General features: G+C 36.2%; 1 protein-coding gene across 1 annotated transcript; it reads right to left on the minus strand.

Annotated features, from left to right (window-relative positions):
- Positions 1-1,840: 1,840 nt before the first annotated feature.
- Positions 1,841-16,546, minus strand: opn4xa (opsin 4xa). The gene is made up of 9 exons (XM_051908638.1): positions 16,116-16,546; positions 10,105-10,238; positions 9,812-10,015; positions 9,222-9,393; positions 8,372-8,533; positions 5,396-5,503; positions 5,138-5,312; positions 4,353-4,514; positions 1,841-2,188 (listed from the first exon to the last, which is right to left on the minus strand). The coding sequence occupies exons 1-9, from the start codon at positions 16,529-16,531 to the stop codon at positions 1,844-1,846; spliced, it is 1,878 nt and encodes a 625-aa protein (XP_051764598.1). The 5' UTR covers positions 16,532-16,546; the 3' UTR covers positions 1,841-1,843.
- Positions 16,547-18,692: the final 2,146 nt, after the last annotated feature.

Consider the following 18,692-nt stretch of genomic DNA (forward strand, 5'->3'; position numbering starts at 1 on the left):
AAATGTTCTGAAGTGTGGTTACATTTCACAAAACGATGTAGACTGAGACAACGCAATTTGCAATGAACTTCGAGCGAGCGTTGTTAATCTCATCGCGGCGTTACATGAGAGTTATGGAATTCCAAGTCTTGCAAAATTAAAAATAAATAAATACATAAATAAATATACAAAGAAATGTAAAAAAAGCAAAAATAAATAATTAAATATATAAATAAATATACATAGGAAAGCAAAAAATAAATAATTATTTATACATTTATTTCCTTATTTATGAATATATTTTTTTACCACATTTATTTATTTTTTCTTTTATTTATTTATACATTTATTTCCATATTTCTTCATTTCCACATTTATTCATTTCTACATTTCTTTATTTTTACATTTATGTATTTTTACATTTCTTTGTCTGTAGGGTAATGAGGACGGCGTGGTTTACCTCGGACATAGCAATCAGGCGAGAGCGAAGCGTTGAGGCCACAGTGACACCTTGTGGTGTGCTTGTAATACAAGAAGTGTAGCCTACTGACGTTGATACAGGGATGAATGATTTGGATGGGTAGTACGGCCAAAATCTTATATCACGGGTTAAGTCATATAATATCACCCTAACTGTACTGTGTGACATGGATAGGCTACTCTTTATTCCGAACATGGCCGTAGAACATCGTCTTGTCTGGATTTGTAAAATGTCCTGGGCTGGCAAACATGAACAGCAACATCTTCAGCAGATCTGATAACAGGGACTCAGCGCTTGTTATTTCCCATTATTAATCATTTGAATGAAGGCGCTTGCGTTTGATTGAGATTCGGGCACCGGTCAGAACATGGAAAGGAACCAGCGCACATATAAGCTACAGTGAAGTCAATGCAAACATATTGATCAATGCATTTAAAAACGAGACCACAAATTCACTTCACTACTTTTACATGCACAACATGTGACAAACACTTAGATCCAAAGATCCAAAATAGAACGAGGCGTCGGTAAACATTTTGTCACGTCGCGTCTCCCCTCGTGGTGACATTCTAAAACGCTTAACGTGGCTTAATGTACTAAGACAGTTATTTTAAAAAAACAAACATTTTTTTTTATGTACATTTCTTTGTATGTTTATTTATGTATTTATTTATTTTTAATTTTGGCAGACTTGGGATTCCATAAGAGTAAAGTACCGAAAAAATACCAGCACCGAATTTCAGGTACCGATACTGATACCGGTTAAAATGTGAACGGTACCCAACCCTAGTGAATAGGGAGTGGCGGTGCATTTGTCAGATGTTTTTTTTAAGCTCTGTTGCGCAACGACTCCTCCGCCATGGTCTTGTCAGTCATCTCGTGTTGGATGAGCTGGATGGGATTGAAGCGACCGATATCTAACTGAATAAATGTTTTTTATTTCAATAAAAAGCAAAACGACAGTCGTAGCGGTGGCACCCTCACACACCGTCATGTCAATATAGCGAGACGGCTTTTCACCTCGACGAGAAATCTCATCACATTTTAATCTCACGGCACGAGATCTCGTCACACCCCTTGAAATGAATTCTGACTGATTTTTGGCCTTATTGTGATGTGAGTTACTCGTTTCCGTAAGAGTAGTTTGGTGATAAATCACAAACACAGTGGTTGTGTCACTCTCAACTACTTCTACAGTCCATGCTGTGGCTGAAGTGGCGTGAAGTTGAAGCAGCTGATTATCTGCACGCAAACTAATTTGGCCCGATTGCTTTGCCGACAAAAAGGCTGATGTGAAACTCTCAGCGGAAGACTGGTTCTCAAGTGTTCTGACTCGTCTTCAGTGAAACACAAACTTAAAGAAGAGCTTCATCCGGTTCGGCCTCAGGAGAGGAATTTCTCCACAGACTCCAGAAGCTCGCTGGAGCAGTTCAGGCTTTTGAGGTCCAGTATTAATTTGTCTTCTCTGCTCTGCGTCGTTTGCTGCTCCTCTGATGTGGGGGTGATTATGATTTGTGGCTCCTCCGTGTCTTCGTAAAAAGCCAGACCGTTGCTCAGGAGGCTCATAGAATTGCTGTCTTCCTGTTCCTCATTGCACTCCTCTTCTTCCTCTTGTTCCCCTCCTGGAGTGTTTTTGGCCATGAGAAGCGGGACAGTGGCCATGTTGATGGACTCGGACACCAGGTCAAGGCCACAATCGATCAAAGAGCCGCTCTCTGTGACTGCAGGCTGTGATAGACAAAACATTTACATTCATGCATTTGATGCTTTTATCATTGTACATTTAAAGCTATACTAACTTGACCATCTATAAACAAAGGAAGTGGCTAATTGCACTAAGTAAAAATAGCAGTTTAATTGCAACAAGTGTAAATAGTAGTTAGATACTATTTGCACCTCAGTATTTTAGTACATTATAAAACAGTATGCAATAATAACATATTGAGTGTAAATGATTAAAGTCCCCTGTGGTGAAAAAAACAGGTTTTTAATGTTGTTTATATTTAATTTGCATATTCATAGAATGTTAATGTTAATTTGTATATTCATAGAACCACGTATACTAAATGAGGCAAGGGTGTAGAGTTACATTCAAGCTATTTTAAGACGTGAAGAAAAAAACTTTTTAAGTATGTCATTTTGGTGATCAATGACCGGTTATTATTAAATAACCGCACTTTTCACGTATTTTCTTCATGTTTATTGAAAATAAATGCCTTTCCAATCTGATATGTGATGGGAAACGGGAGAAGAGAATGAGTTCGGCAATAGGCGGTTTCGAACTTGGGTCGATCGCGTCAAAAGTATCTGCAACGCGCCTTACTTCCTACGCCACTACTGCTGAAAGGTCTTTTTTGTACTTTTGTCCGGCCCAACCAGACATTGGTGGGTGGAGTTAGTGTAAATAGCCTCTGCCAACAAGGTGGGCTATTTGCACGTAGTGTAAATAGACACTCTGATAAACAAAGTTCACTCAGAAATTGCACAATTAATTACAAAGACACAGCAAGTAATGCATTGAATTAAACGCAATTTTGAAGTACAAAGACATGACGTTATAAAACGTACTCTAATAATCTAAAAAAAAAAAAAAAAAAAAAATGCAGTGTAGCGACTAAAACATAAAACTACAAGTTACTTGGGTATTTCCTGAAACGACATGTGTGAAATTACTTCTGGAAGCCTAGTCCACACGTACATAGGTATTTTTATAAACAGTTTTTCCTCCTTCGTTTAAATGCATCAAATGCATGCCAAACCAACAGGTGGCGATATAACCCTAACCGTAAAGCCATGTTAGCCAATCAGAAGCCTACGCCCGCCATTGCACAGACTCGCCTCATGTAAACAAAGGAGATAGTGGCGCACAATCTGACGTCAAACAAAGGAGATGACAGTGCGCACTTCGACGTCACAAGCCAAAATCTCCGGTTACACTAGCTACACGACAACACTGCAACCGGAGTTTCTGAAAATCTTCACCCTGGTAGGTGTTTTCAAAAAGGTTCGGTTTTCGGTTCGGTCATGATGCTGCGCAAATTGAGCGTGTCGGGCGAATCGCGCGAGTTGAAAAATCTGAACTTTGGCGAATATTCACGCTGCATTAACCAATCAGGAGCTTGCTCTAGTAGTGACGTGATTACGAACGTAGCGAGCGGAGACAGAAATCCAAAACAACTACGGAGGACAAAATCGCCGTCGCTGTATGTGGATACCTGGAGCTGTACGATACATCTTCGCACTTTTATAGAAAGAGGAATAAAAAGGATCTTGCTTGGAAGAAAGTGAGTGAGGAGGTTGGACAATCTGGTAAGTTGTAAAAAACCCTTATTACTCAATTTGAGCTACATATATACATATTGAGACTACAAGCTAGCTAAAGCCGGCAAATTGAGCTTATTCGCCGTATTTTACAACTACTTTCCCGCTGACGAGTTGAAGTGTTTATTCAGAGGAAGTGTGCAGAAACGAGACGAGCCGCCTGGCAGAAGCCGCTCTCATGACGCGAATTCGCGTCTGTTGTGAAGTGAATTTCACGCGCGAATGAAGCGAGTAAACTCAAAATGTTCAAGTGTCCAACTGGTGTGAATGCCCCATGAGTCATATTTGGAGTTTCTGCTCTTTTTCTGGATAAAAATAGGAAAAATAATCCTTCTCCCTAAAGAACTTTGAGGGAAACATGTAATCAATATGTTTTTCTCCAGAGTACATAAGTGTACAGGAGGGTTTTTTTTTTTCCACAATGGATACACAAGAATCGCAAATCGCAATTTTAAGCAGAAAAATCACATTTTTTTTCCCCCAAATTGTGCAGCCCTAGTGTATAGTGCGTTATTTGGGACGCAACTAATGGCTGTTTACTGTAGTCACTCTTGTGAAGCACATACCTTACCTTCTCTTCACTGCGCTCTTCCTCTCCTCGGCCCTTGTTCTTCGTCTTGCCTTGTTTCGTTTGCGGCTTCCGTCCTTCATCTCTCAGCAGATTTGCCGACTGTGAGTTTCTGAGGATCTGGCTCTTTTGCTCCACAGGATCTAATTCTACATCACTCCAGACCTAGAGCACATGCATAATATATAATGACACATTTAGCATAAAAGTCCTGCCATTTCTACTACTTTAACCACAATGCAACATACAGTAATAGCTAGTCTAATACTTAAAGGGATAGTTCACCCAAAAATGAAAGCTATTCCATGATTTACTCAACCTCAAGCCATCCTAGGTGTATATGACTATCTTCTTTCAGACGAATACAATCTGAGTTATATTTAAAAATATCCTTAGTCCTCCAAGTCCTCCAAATATCCTTATTTAAAACTTTATGAAGTAAAATAACAAGCTTCCAGCACAACAGCCAAATGCATTCGATGTACGTCCAAAAAGCGATAATTTCCGCTGCGTAGTACACTACGCCATGACGTTCTACGCTACGCCATGACGCCATTCCGATGAAGTAGCGATTTTTAATATTTCAAAACATTTTTTCCAGTCTAAAATGACCGAATAACACCAGAGGGTTAAGAACCTAAATGCCTACGTAGATACATAAATAGCAGATTTTAGCATTATAACTTCAAAGAGTTGCATTCATAATATTGTATGATGGCAGTGTGGACACATGAACTAGAAGAAAAAAACATTTTCATTATTAAGTGTCCTCTTAGTGAAATACTAACTGTGTCTGAAGCGGACATAGAGGAGATTCGCTGAAACTTGGCCTTTGACCCTGATGACTGTCGGCTGAGCATGTGCTCCTTGAAGGAAGACTCGCTGTTTGACACCGAGATGCAGTCTTTACGTGAAGACTGGGCTAGAAAATGCAGACACGGCACCTTCTCTGCCAGAGTGTCTCTGTAAATCAAAGTCACAAATGCACACTGCGTTATATATTTTTGCACAAAAATTGTGTGGTTTGCTAAGGCACTTGAACAAACCTGTATTTGGAGCGTATGATGGCGTAGATGAAGGGATTGTATATGGCTGATGCTTTGGCAATTACTGCAGGAACTGCCTTAGAATACGGAGAAAGAACATGGCTGTATCTGGAACACAAAAAACAATAACCAAAGCACATCTTCATTTACGGAAACCCAGTTGCTAACGTCAGAATTTGTGATGTCAGTTTTACACTGCAAAAAATGATTGTCTTATTTTGTGTTTTTGCCTTGTTTTCGATTACAAATATCTAAACATTCTTAAATCAAGATACTTTTAACTGAGAAGCAAAATTGCTTAAGATATGAAGTCTTGTTTTCTGAGAAATTGTATCAAAGTTAAGTGATTTTATGCTTAAAACAAGAAAAAAAAGGTCAGTGTGGTAAGAAAAATAATCTTGTTTTCTTTTTTAATTCAGTTTATTTTTATGACCCCATTGACAGATATTTTTTTGTTTGTTTTAAGCATAACTCGATTTTTACTTCTCAAATGTATCTTGATTGAAAAATTTGTATTTTTTCTTGTTTTTCAGTACAAATATCGACAAAATTTTAAATACATTTACTTAAGAAGAAAAAAACGTAAGATAATACGTCTTGTTTTATGAAAAAAAATGAAAATTAAGTAAGTTTATGATTGTTTTTAGCATAAACTCACTTTTTTGATTTTTTCTTTTAGAAAACAAGACTTAATATCTCAAGAAAATATGTACAGTGTCTTGATTTAAGAATGTTTATATACACTGTGAAAAATTATTTTCTTAGTATTTTGTTGTTTTTCAGTACAAATATCTATATATTATTTTTATTACCCCATTTACAGCTAACTTTTTCCTTGTTTTAAGCATAAACACTTCATTTTGATAAAATATTTTTTTTAGAAAACAAGACTTAAAGTCCCCCTGTAGTTAATAATTTTATCTCTTAAAACTCATCTTTGATCACCAGAATTACATATTTAAAATTTTCCTGTGAAAAAAAAAAAGATTCATGCCTTAAAATAGCTTGAATGTAACTCAACACCCTTGCCTCATTTAGTATACGTGGATCAATGAATATGCAAATTAGCCCCGCCTCCACTCGCTTGCACGAGCTCAGAGATCCACTCGGTCAACTTACTGAGGTAAACGCAGCACAATGGTATCGCTCTTTACAACGTCAGGACACATAACGGTAATTAATATGATTAGTCATTTGCTTGACTATGTTATCAAACAGCTAATTATGCTAATGTTACACAAACCATGTTCCCGTTCACTATGTCAGAGTCGGACAGCTGCCTGCTAACAATCAGTATCCTTACAAACGCATTGAACAACTCAGAACGTCGGTGGAGAAAGGCATATAGTTCATCATAACGTCGTGATATACATCATACACCCACCATATTGCTAAATCTACACAATTTTTCATATCAACAGAAAAAATTACCAGGAAAACCTGGCTTCTCTTGAGACTCCCTTGCTAGTTCACCGTTAATGATATGCCTAAGCCCACCGGCACGTTGACGTGATTGGTTACAAGGTAGTTTATGATGTGATTTCAAAACTGTGGGTTTTAGACTGTCTTTTTTTTCACTTTTTTAAAGAGAAAATACTCAGCAATGGTGTTGACTTATGAATTTGCACATAATGTGTCTTAAAGCATATTAAAAACACCACGTAGACATATAAACAAAACTTGATTTTAAAAACTTGATTTTCACCACAGGGGGTCTTTAATATATCAAGTCATTTTGATTCTCCAGTAAATGTGTCTTGATTTACTGGAAAACAAGACAAAAATACTGAGGACGAAAATCTTTTTTGTAGTGTATTTGTACTGGAAAACAATACAAAAATAAAAAAGGTATTTTTGTAGTGTAGAAAAATGGAGCAACACACAACTGGAACCAAGCAGAGAGCCAACTAAATAAAGCTGAAGACCCCTGCTGTGGCTGTTTACATGACATGGAAGTGACCCAGAGGTGTTGTTGGTTGAACGGAAAGAATCACATGGATGGTTATGTCTGTCCTCCAGCAGACTGCACACCAAGGCTTCCCGTCCGCTCTTATAAAGGTGTTAGCATCAAGCCGGCTCGCCCTACGTGAACCCCAGTAGCCCTCACTTCAACTGACAAGCACTGTCTTTCACTTTGGACAGTATACTTCTATAAAAGGATGTCTTTTTACCCTGGAATTCTTAGAAAGTCTCAGATCTTCTGCATGGTTTGACTCCCTTTAACAGACTACACATGAATCAGAATACTTCTTTGAGAGATTAGATGAGCTACATGAAAACGGCCATCACGGTTTAGGGCCAAATTGCCAAAAATGAAAGTTTGTATGTATATTCAAGGGTAGAAGGATGATGCATTTTTTGGCCAAAACCCAGAAATATGACACATTTTAGCACTCCATCGTCCTAAAGTTGATGGTTTTTCTGATAAAGACTGAAAGAGTTGGTGAAACTTAGTGATGGTGATGTTGAAGTAATCTCACCATGGTTCCAAAAGGAGGTTTTCACAGCGATCCCATAGAAGAACCATTTTTGGTTTCTCAAAGCCCCTTCAGTAAACAGTTCTTAAAAGAACCATTTTTTTTCTTAGTGTGAAAAAGTTAGTGTTTTAAAATCTATAGAACCTCTTTCCACTATAAAGAACCTTTTGTGGAATGGAAAGTTTCTATGGATGTCAAAGGTTCTTCATGGAACCATCAATGCCAATAAAGAACCTTCATTTTTAAGAGTGTGTATACATATCCAGATTAACATATATGGATTTGCAGTTGTTTAAATGTTTATTTGCTGTTGGATATTGATAGAAAAAAGATCAAGGGCATAAAAGTCCAGGCTAGAGATGCACATGCATGTGCACTACATTAACTCAAAATAATACCTTCAGTTCATTGAACAACATTTAACCAACAGACTAACCATTGACACAAAAATCCCAGATATTGTTTGAAATAATTCCAAAAAGATCACGCTGATAGTTACCCTGCCCAGGCGATGAGAGTGACGCAGGCGTAAGGAGACCAGGACAGCACAAACACAATGATGACCACAAACGCGATCTTCGCCAGCTTCCACTCTGTCTTTATGGACTGCTGTTGGATGAGGGTGGTCTTCCTCACATGGCTTCCCATCTTCTCCAGATCTCTGAACACATAGGAAGATGGACAATAAGACTTTTTTTTTCCAAGAATGACATTGTACACCATGTAGATGTTCCAGTTATGATGACCAGATGTCCTGCCATGACTTTGACCTGTCCTGATTGTTTATGGTGATTTTGAAGATTCCTGTCCAAAAACATTAACTTGACATTAACTTTTTTGCTCACCAGCCACTGTGGCTAGTGGTTATCCAAAGTTACTTGCCACTCAGCATTTTCACTGGACATAATTTTGACATCGATACCCTGGGGGAAAACTGCCATATAGATATTTTTAATATTATCTCATAATTTGGCAGCAGGTTTATTAGGCTGCTGTCACTTTAAGACCTGACGCACGGATCCATTATACTGTTACACATGCATTTTCTTTCTCAACTGTTTACGTTCACTTAAAACATTACTGACTGTGTTTATGTGAATACTCGCCAAGACCTGCATTCTGACATTATTTTGTGTGTATTTGACTGTTTAAGTGCAATAAGCAGTGAAAAAGAACTCAATTTAGTACTCAAAGGGCGGCTTTATGTTGCACACTTTGGGTGTGAGAACAAAATCTGCGGGAATGAGTAAAATTATGCACAATACGCGCAATCCCACGCCCTGTCACACCAGCAGTATTCATCCAGAGCAAATGAAACGAGTGAGTGTTGTACCACTACCGTGTTGTACCTGCTTGCATTACGAATGGCGAGGAACATGAAGAAGTAGCAGTAAGAAATGATTCCAAGAGGGATGAAGAACACGAAGCAGCAGAGCATCAAGGTGTAGCTCTTGTTTGCTGGAGTGGATGTCACATAGTCCCAAGTGCAGGATGTCATGAGGCCTTCTGGGATATAGGAACCTATCCAAGAATGATTACAACACAGTGTCAAAGATAGTGGAGAAACTTCAAAATATCATAATATAGATGTGGGAATCTTTAGGCACCTCATGATCCGATATGAATCAAAACGATTCTTGAGCTACAATTTTTCTTATTAATTGAGTTTACTGACTTAACTTTATTAAATTACTTGTTTAATTATAAGTACTTACAAATTATTATAGGTCCTAACTGAGCAAAAATATGCCATGTGGTGCAGATGCTGATATTTATATGACCAAAAAGAAAGATTGAATTCTGCTATTATGCATATGCGGGGGAAACTAAGTTCAGAATCGTTGAAGAGAGAATCATGATGCATGAGAAAATTGATTCTTTTCTCCCACACTTATCATATTGTTCTCTTTCAAAGGCAGAGGAAATACGTGACACTCACTCCATCCCAAAAGAGGTGCAAGACTCCAGGACAGAGAGTAGATCCAGACCAGGAGGATGATAATTAGCGTCCGCCGTCCGGACGTCCAGCGGATGGCCTGCAGGGGTTTGGTGATCACGATGTAGCGGTCGATGGAAATGGCCAAAAGGTTGATCATGGATGTGATCCCGAACAGAGCTCCACAGAAGGCGTACATCTTACAGCCTGCGTGGAGAAGCAGATACAAGCACATGGGATATGGAAACAGATCGCAAATGAGTAAGTCTGGATGGGAAGATTAGGAAATTAGTTACCCATTTCACCGAACACCCATTCCTTGTACATGCAGTTGACGAAGAAGATTGGCGACTGAGTGATGGCCATGAGAAAGTCACTCACAGCAAGATTCATGATGAAGTAGTTTGGAGGCGTCCGTAGCTTTTTGTTACTGAAACACAAAATACCTTTTTACAGTTACAATCCCAGTTTCAAAAGCATGTTATTTATGGCCATTTCCTCAAAACATTAGTAAACTGATTGACTTTGACCAACCAAACATGCTTCACCTCACACCCCTTTAAACCCCTTAAAATTAAAAGAATATAATTGTTTGAAATGCAAGTTTATTGAACCTTTAGACAAAATTTTTTTTTTTTTTAAGTCTAAAAACAAAACAAAAAACTGTATCGTATTTGACACAGGCTTTTATGGCTCATATAGTATGATATAGTGAGAATATGGTGGAAAAAACTGCTCAATTTTATTCAGAGGCCCAAACTGACCAAAAATATGCAATTTAAATGCTGATATTTATATTTTAAAAGTAAGTTGCTAAGTAACGCAAGTTGCTTCAGTCCATTAAGTGTTCATCTTGAAATATTACTAACAATATCAAAGTTATTCTTAAGTTTACTTGATAAAAATCAGTAAAGATTTCACAGCAAAAAGACACAAGCTGAAGGTGGACGTTTGTACAATTACACTAAAAGACTATTAGTCTAAACTATCAATCAGATGACAGAAGGACTGTAGGACATTGTGTGCAACAGGTTTTTCAGCAATCATGTTGATCATTTAAAGGAAGTATGCGTATCAAATATGATACAGCAGCTTTATAGGGTTAAGTTCTTAAAAGATCTATAAAGGGTAAAACAGTGAGAGAAACTTCTACACGCTTAAAAAGGTTCGTTGACTCAACACATGGAGTCGGAGATGATTCATCACTCAACAATCATTGTGATTGCACGTCATCTCATTAATCGTACAGTCACGGTTCACGCAATTTCCTCTGATTGGAAGTGGCCCGGCATCACCTTCTGAACCATCAGGCATTAGTCGCCCTCGATACATCAGCACTTCACAGGATGAACACGTCCTTTCCTAGAAAGCTCTTAGCCGACAGACGACCTCCTGAGAGATGCTTCAGTTTGAGGCATTCTCAGTTAGGGAGAAAATCCACACATATGATAAGAGTCTGTTATCGACGTGTGATTAACAGCAGTCATGTTTAGTTATTAGGTAACACTGAAAGTAATCCACGAGGGATGTGGATTCTGCCTTTTGTTTTGCACACATTGGACAATATTAATACGCAGATGCATGAAGCGAGTTACCTTGAACATAAAAAAAAATGCATTATCCGTATTAAAATTTCACAACTTACTCTATTTACTTTTTTAACACACATTCTGGTAACACTACAATAAGGTCCTGTTAGTTAAGGTTAGTTAATGCATTAACTATCATAGAGAAATACATTTTATACATTTTTTTTTTATACATTTATTAATATTTTTTTAAAGTTAGTTCGTTGTTAGTTCATGTCCATTAAATAATATTAACAGATACAGCTTATTAATGTATTAGTAAATGTTGAAATTAACTACACTCTAAAAAATGCTGGGTTAAAAACAACCCAAGTTGGGTTGAAAATGGACAAAACCTGGGTTGTTTTTAACCCAGCAGTTGGGTTAAATGTTTGCCCAATGTGCTGGGCAGTTTTATTTAACCCAGCTATCGTTTAAAAATAACTATATGGCTGTCTTAAAATGAACCCAAAATAGGTTGGAAATTAAAAATCAGACACATTATTACTAGAGGCAACAATAATTATCAAAAGAAGAACATTTATTAATAAGCAATTTAATAAATGTTAATTATTTAATTATGATTTATTAAACATATTAATAAATGTTAATTTCCAACATACTTTAGGTTCATTTTAAGCAAGCAATACAGTCATTTTTAAACAATAATGGAGTTAAATAAAACTACCCAGCAGGTTGGGCAAACATTTAACCCAACCGCTGGGTTAAAACAACCCATTCGCTGGATTTGTCCATTTTCTTGGGTTATTTTTAACCCAGAATTTTTTAGTGTAAGATCAATAAATAAATGCTTTATATAGCTTTACAGTACTAGTATTTTTCACGGCAAAAAATATTTTCGTAAAGTAATTTTTCTTCTCCGGTAAATGTATCTTGATTTAAGATTTGTACTTGAAAACCAGGCAAACATAATTTTTGCAGTTTGTTAGTTCATGTTGATTAATGTAGTTAACTAATGAAAACTTATTGAAAGTGTTTTCAAAATGCATTTAAACATATGTAAACTTTATGAGCTTGTTTAGTATGTCTAAGCACATTTAGTAAATTCGGTCTCCTACTCAGCAAAGTTAATGGAGATGACTGCTAGAATAAATGAGAAAGCGTTCTAATGAGGTCGGACATTGATTCCTGTCATGTGCAATGGCTCTGGTAAATTAAACAGGCCGTCAGTGGCTTTGTTTCTGAATCCTGTCAATGATCATTGAGAAACAGATGGTTTATTTTCCACTTCCACACTATCATGTGCCACTGTCACCCATAACCCCTTCACTCCAAAATCCTACAGGCCTGCATGTGCATCTGATTAATTACGGTCAAAAACATTTTGCTTTGTTTACACTCAGTGTGCAACATGTTATATAATTGCATGGCTTCTTTTCATGGCATTATGCAATCACATTGTTAGCGGACCAATGCGAACAGAAGCTTCTAGAAGACATAACTTTAAAATAAACCAAAAAAATAAGGTCTCATTTGTTAGCTTTATTTAATGCTTTATCTAACATAAACTAACAATGAGAAAAATATTTTTTAAAGCATTTATTAATACCGGCTAATGCTAGTTAAGGCACGACACCCCAGGTGAATAAGCAATAAAAATGTAACTAATAGATATCACCATAATCACATTAAGAATTGAACAATTTTTTTGTAAGTTTTCTAAATGCTATGTTTAAAATTTGCAAATGAAGCATCATACGCACTAATTTGCATTCATTTCCAGAAAATAAATCCCAACATTGGATGAAGCCAGGTTCAAAATTCTTGTTTCATTTTGTTGACATATTAGAGTTAAATGTTTTTACAGAAGGGATTTTGGATATCTCTTTTTATCACTCCAGAAAGCAGAAAATACTGTCAACAGACAGAAAAAAATACATTTTTATCATTTTTTAAGGAATAAAATGTTATAAATCAGACGAATGATATATGAACAAACCCCTCAGTAAAAACCTTCAGAATATAGATAGGAATAAATCTGTAAATCTTGGTGTGTGTAAGTGATACTGAAGTGGAGAAAAAACTCTTTAAAGATATGTATTCGAATTGACAGTAAATAGATAAAATGCAATAAAATAAACAAAAGGTTATTTTGGATGTTTTGGGCCAAAAGCCCAAAATCTCAAAATTGACCAGTGTATGAATGTATTTGTCTGTAATGTCTTGCCTTAATAGAAATACAATTATTTATAGTTTGTTCAAAGTGCATTAACTATGTTAACAAATGTTAACAAATACAACTTTTAACTCAAAAACATATTAGTAAATGTTAAAATTAACATTACCTAAAAATAATAAAGACTAGTAAGTTTATTTAGTTAACTAATGAAACCTTAACAAAAAACTTTAACAAAAAATAAATAAATAAACCATGTAGAAATCAATTTTAAGGGATAGATCAAGTATTTTAAGCCAAAATATCAAATGTATTATAAAAAAAAGTCTATATTTCTATGAACATTCTTCAAAAAATTCTCCTTTTGAAAGACAAAACTCAGACAAACTGAGTTGGAACGACATGAGGGTGAGTAAATGAGCTTTCATAATTCAAAATGTGAATGCAGGTCCATCTCTCAGTGTCGGACTCAGACTCAGACCTTTAGCGCTCATGAGAGTGTGTTTTGTCTTTAGAGATGTAATCCAAAAAAACCGTCATGGGACTGAAGAGAGAGAGAGTGAGAGCTGAACTAAATGTAAAAAGTGTGTCTGCGGCCCTTGAGGATTTAGACTGAATGTGTCACATAGAGCATTAGATATCATCTGAGACAGAGAAAGTCATTGGCACTACTTCATGACTTCAGTCCGAAAGTACTGAAAACACACACTAAACCTGCAATATATGACTTCACATTCAAACTGTAGTTATCATATGTGATACATCAGGCTTTGACGGTTCATTTAGTATGAAACAGTGATAATATGGAGGAAAAAACAGCTACATTTTATTCAGAGGCCCAAACTGAGCAAAAATATGCAATTTGCTGCAGATGCTGATATTTATATGGAGAAGGAGTGATGAAAAATGAGATCCTTATAACAGTATAGCAGATATTTGTATAAAATGCATATAAATATCAGTATCTGCTAATAATAAAGAATGTAGTCTTAGTAAGATGATATTTAAATGCTTAGTTTTATTATCAGAGCTCTGTAGTTTTAAAACATAATGCAATGCAGTACAGTGATGATTGAGAGATGAACAAATAAACCTTCCTCAAAAGCCTGATGATCATATTTAATACTCATGATTTTTATAAAAATAAAAAAGATGTCTGGATAATCAAGTAAACCTGCTTCAGTCCAGTTAAAATATTACTAACAATATCAAAGTTATTCTTAAGTTTACTTGATAAAAAACAGTAAAGATTTCACAGCAAAAAACATGTGATCCATAAGCTGAAGGTGTACGTTTGTACAATTATACTAAAAGACTTTTACTTGCTAAAGAGTCTTATCTATCAATTCTATTTCATGCTTTAATGTTGATTATTTTGCTCATATTCTCCATTGTTGCAGCTCCTCTCTTCCCAGTCTGTCAGTAACGCTCTGTTTAGTTCCTGTCTCTATGAAGCCCCTCCTTCTGAAAAGCACAATGTGCTCTGATTGGTCGGCTGGAGCAGTGTGTTGTGATTGGTCGAGCGCTTCGAGTGTGTTTGGGAAATGTCCTGCCCCTTACCATAACTGCCAGTTTCAACACTCTACTAACTAACTCAACCAGGCCCCGCCCCTTTATTCTGCGTATGAATTATTTAAATGAGGAATATTGTGAAGAAAACTCAAGACTACAATGGAGGCGTTTCAGGAGTTCAGAAACAGACACTGATATAGAGAAGAACTCCTGCTGGAGGGACTTTTTCATGTTCAAACAGCAACGTTACACACTAAGTTGAACATGTAAAAAAGCAGAATAGGACCCCTTTAACATGTTCACTTTCATACTTAAATGTGGTTTCACTCCCAAAACGTTGCAGTGTGTATGATGATGCTGCAGTGTGTCCGCTGTCATCATCTATGACTGATGGCAAACTGTCCCTCTCAGCAAGGACTAAAATAAATCTGTCAGTATAATACCATGTCAAGACTGGCAGACTTCAAGTATACAGCAGTACAAGTAATTAAAACAAATGACACAAAATCAGCAGTGAATCATAATTTAAGAGTTATTAAGAGAAAGAAAAACAAACATTTGAAGCAGCTGCACAACTGTTTTCAACACTGATAATAATCATAAATGTTTCTTGAGCAGCAAATCAGCATATCAGAATGATTTCTGAAGGATCATGTGACACTGAAGACTGGAGTAATGATGCTGAAAATTCAGCTTTGATCACAGGAATAAATTACATTTTACAATATATTCACATAGAAAACAGTTATTTCAAATTGTAATATATTTTACAATTTTTACTGTATTTTTGATCAAATACATGCAGCTTGGTGTTTGTTCAAAAACATAAAATCTTAATTATTCCAAAATATTGAACTCTAGTGTATACTCTTACTGCATACAAACTACTGTCCTATGACATTTTTAGGAGAAACATCTGAGGCCAGATTAATACTTAAATGATATATAATTAAAAAACTCCTAAGAGAGCAACCTCTGGGAACTCGTGTTTAATGCTTAACTAGAAACTTTCATTGTCAAAATTAATTTGCCACAGCCTTATAAGAATAAATACACCTTAATATTGAATATATGAGACCCATAGGCCTACCTAAAGAAGGCGTACATGACCAGCAGGTTCCCGATCACTCCCACAGCCCCGATGATCGCCACGAAAAAAGCCACTATGTAGTGTGCATGATCGGGAACGTCCACTTTCCTGAAGAAGCCACGATCCATGTCCATGGGCCCCTCCATTCCTGTGATGACGAGAGCGCAAGCGTTACTTAGCACTCCATCAAACCACATTAAACTCTTAGAGAGTTTATGAAGTACATTCTGACTCGTTCTCCAGGAGAACCTCTCCACAGTGACCTCTCTCACAATGTGAAAAACATTTTTGCTGATGCAAAAGCTCAGTTTAGTGTGGTTATACCAGTGTTTTTTGCTTTGAGCCCTTATCTGTTGCACAAGCGTCCAAGAACTGTGGCGCATGTGATGCGAGAGGCTTAAGGGAAATAAGAACATGCTCTGTTTGTGCTCTTGACCTTCCTGTACTGCGACGCCAAACAGAGAACTGCCTCAAGCTCCAGAAATATGGACAAAGCAATAACACATGCTGCAGATATACTAAAACATACTTCTTCTTTTAAAAACATAGTAAATAACATTGTCCTTGAATCACATGGTGAATGTGATGAAGGGTTGAAACACCTTTAGCTTTAGGCTGGAGGTTCAACAATACTTTCCTCAATTGATGAGTAGTTACAGCTCACCATGAAACCAAAATGTTTATCATAAATTATTTATTGGTGCACATCATTATTGTTTTGAATTCATGTTCCTCATAATCTTGAATCAGAATAACTTCCCCTCCCTCTTGCAGCATCTCTTCTCTTCTCTGATGACGAGGGCGGGGCAACCTGTCACTCACATGAGATCCACCAATAGCAAACCACAACCATCCAATCAATTCCCCACAGACATAATCAAGCCCCGCCCTACATTTGTTCTTGTTCCAAAAGGTGTTTCACTCGGATATACGTCACAATAGAGAAGAAACGAGGAGCACAACTTCCTGACTTTAAAGTACTGTTTTCATGGTAACGCAACTTCCGTTTCATGACGACTTTAATGTGAAAGTTATGAAACAATATTCAGAGTCTCGGGACATTATAATCTTTAAAACATTTAACCTAGCATTTTTTTTTCTTTCTGAAAAATATCTAAAAAATATCCCAGGCTTTAATGTGAATGCTGTATTCTGTCTTTTTACATTGTATGATCCAAGACACAGATATACACTGTAAAAAATAATTTTTCTAAGTTGTCAAGAAAACAAAGATTACTGGAGTACGTTTTACAATAAAATACTATTTAGTTTCATGTTTAATTCAGTGTTACTTGCCATTTCTTTGTAAGTATATGTGAATTTTACTAGCAATTTCTGAGTGTTTCTACACCAATTTTTTATTTTTTTTTCAGTGTACAGGTTACATTTATTTTTAACTCCCTTTCCCCTAACTTGTTTATTTTACTTAATATTATTATTAATAATAATAATTAGTATTATTTATTTAGTTTCCTGATCACAAAATCATTTAATAATGCGACTGCAGTTACTTTATTATCTGTTATATTTAGCAACATTATCTCATATTTCACTCTTAATAGAATATTCATAAACATATTCTATCTACCACTATCCACTCATTCTGTCTCTTTAACCAGAGATTACAATCACAAGATTCACGACAGAAAACAAAAGCATTCACTCTCTCAGCCCTTCAGCTAAAATGAAATGATACTTTCAAATATGAAACTAAAACCACCAGTAGGTGGCGGCAAATCATTGTCTGAGTCATTGAATCATTCAATCAAACGATTCATTCAAAACGACTGATTCATTCAGGGGCTGCGTTTAACTCCACTTTTAGACATACACTCGGGAGCCATTTTGAAGTGCATTCGACTTTGTCAAGTGGACGAGGGAAGTTTGTTTGGACAGACCCTCGACCGCTCGATTTGGACCGAGGGAGCGAGTCTAGTCAACATGTACACTTAAGGCAGATCCATAGACCACAATGCACCATGATTATGATGTCACAGCAGATCGCACTTAATTTACCACTACCCCAAAGAACTCTAGTGTATGATATTGGTGTTATTTTGACATTTAACCGCATTTAATACTTAAAAGCTGACTGTTTTTTTAAACACAGTTATAGTTTATTATATTGTTATTTTTGCTTGTGTATTGTTTTTAATATTTTATAATTATGTATTAATATATTCATATTTAATATTTGTTTACATTTAATATAAAAAATTGAATGCAAGTCTTTATGAGTGAGTCCTTGAGTCATTAATTAGAGCGATTTGTTCAAACACATGGATTCAGTCATCAGCTCGAAGACACGCAATGGCTCTGCTGTGGATTTATTTGGAACTATTTTCATTGGCAAAAAAGAGCAAAACAGACAATATTCTGAGTCTAAAATGTAAACCTTCTTGTTTATTGAACCGTTGTATAAAATCACATTTCCATACGTGCTGATATTCGGGAAAACAGCTCTCTTGCTCGTGTGGTAACAAAACAAAATAACGACTTATATAGTGATGGCCAAAATAACGACTTATATAGTGATGGCCAATTTCAAAACTGAAGCTTCGGTGCGTTATGAATCAG

This window comes from Ctenopharyngodon idella, chromosome 10, assembly GCF_019924925.1.
Source record: "Ctenopharyngodon idella isolate HZGC_01 chromosome 10, HZGC01, whole genome shotgun sequence".
Lineage (NCBI taxonomy): Eukaryota > Metazoa > Chordata > Actinopteri > Cypriniformes > Xenocyprididae > Ctenopharyngodon > Ctenopharyngodon idella.

Excerpts from the sequence above, each read along its gene's own strand:
- opn4xa (XM_051908638.1), bottom strand. The coding sequence starts at position 16,531 with ATGTTCTTATTTCCCTTAAGCCTCTCGCATCACATGCGCCACAGTTCT. Across the intron at positions 10,016-10,104 it reads ATGGGTGTTCGGTGAAATGG|GCTGTAAGATGTACGCCTTC; the intron begins GTAACTAATTTC and ends TTCTCCACGCAG. Across the intron at positions 5,313-5,395 it reads ATCATACGCTCCAAATACAG|AGACACTCTGGCAGAGAAGG; the intron begins GTTTGTTCAAGT and ends TTTGATTTACAG.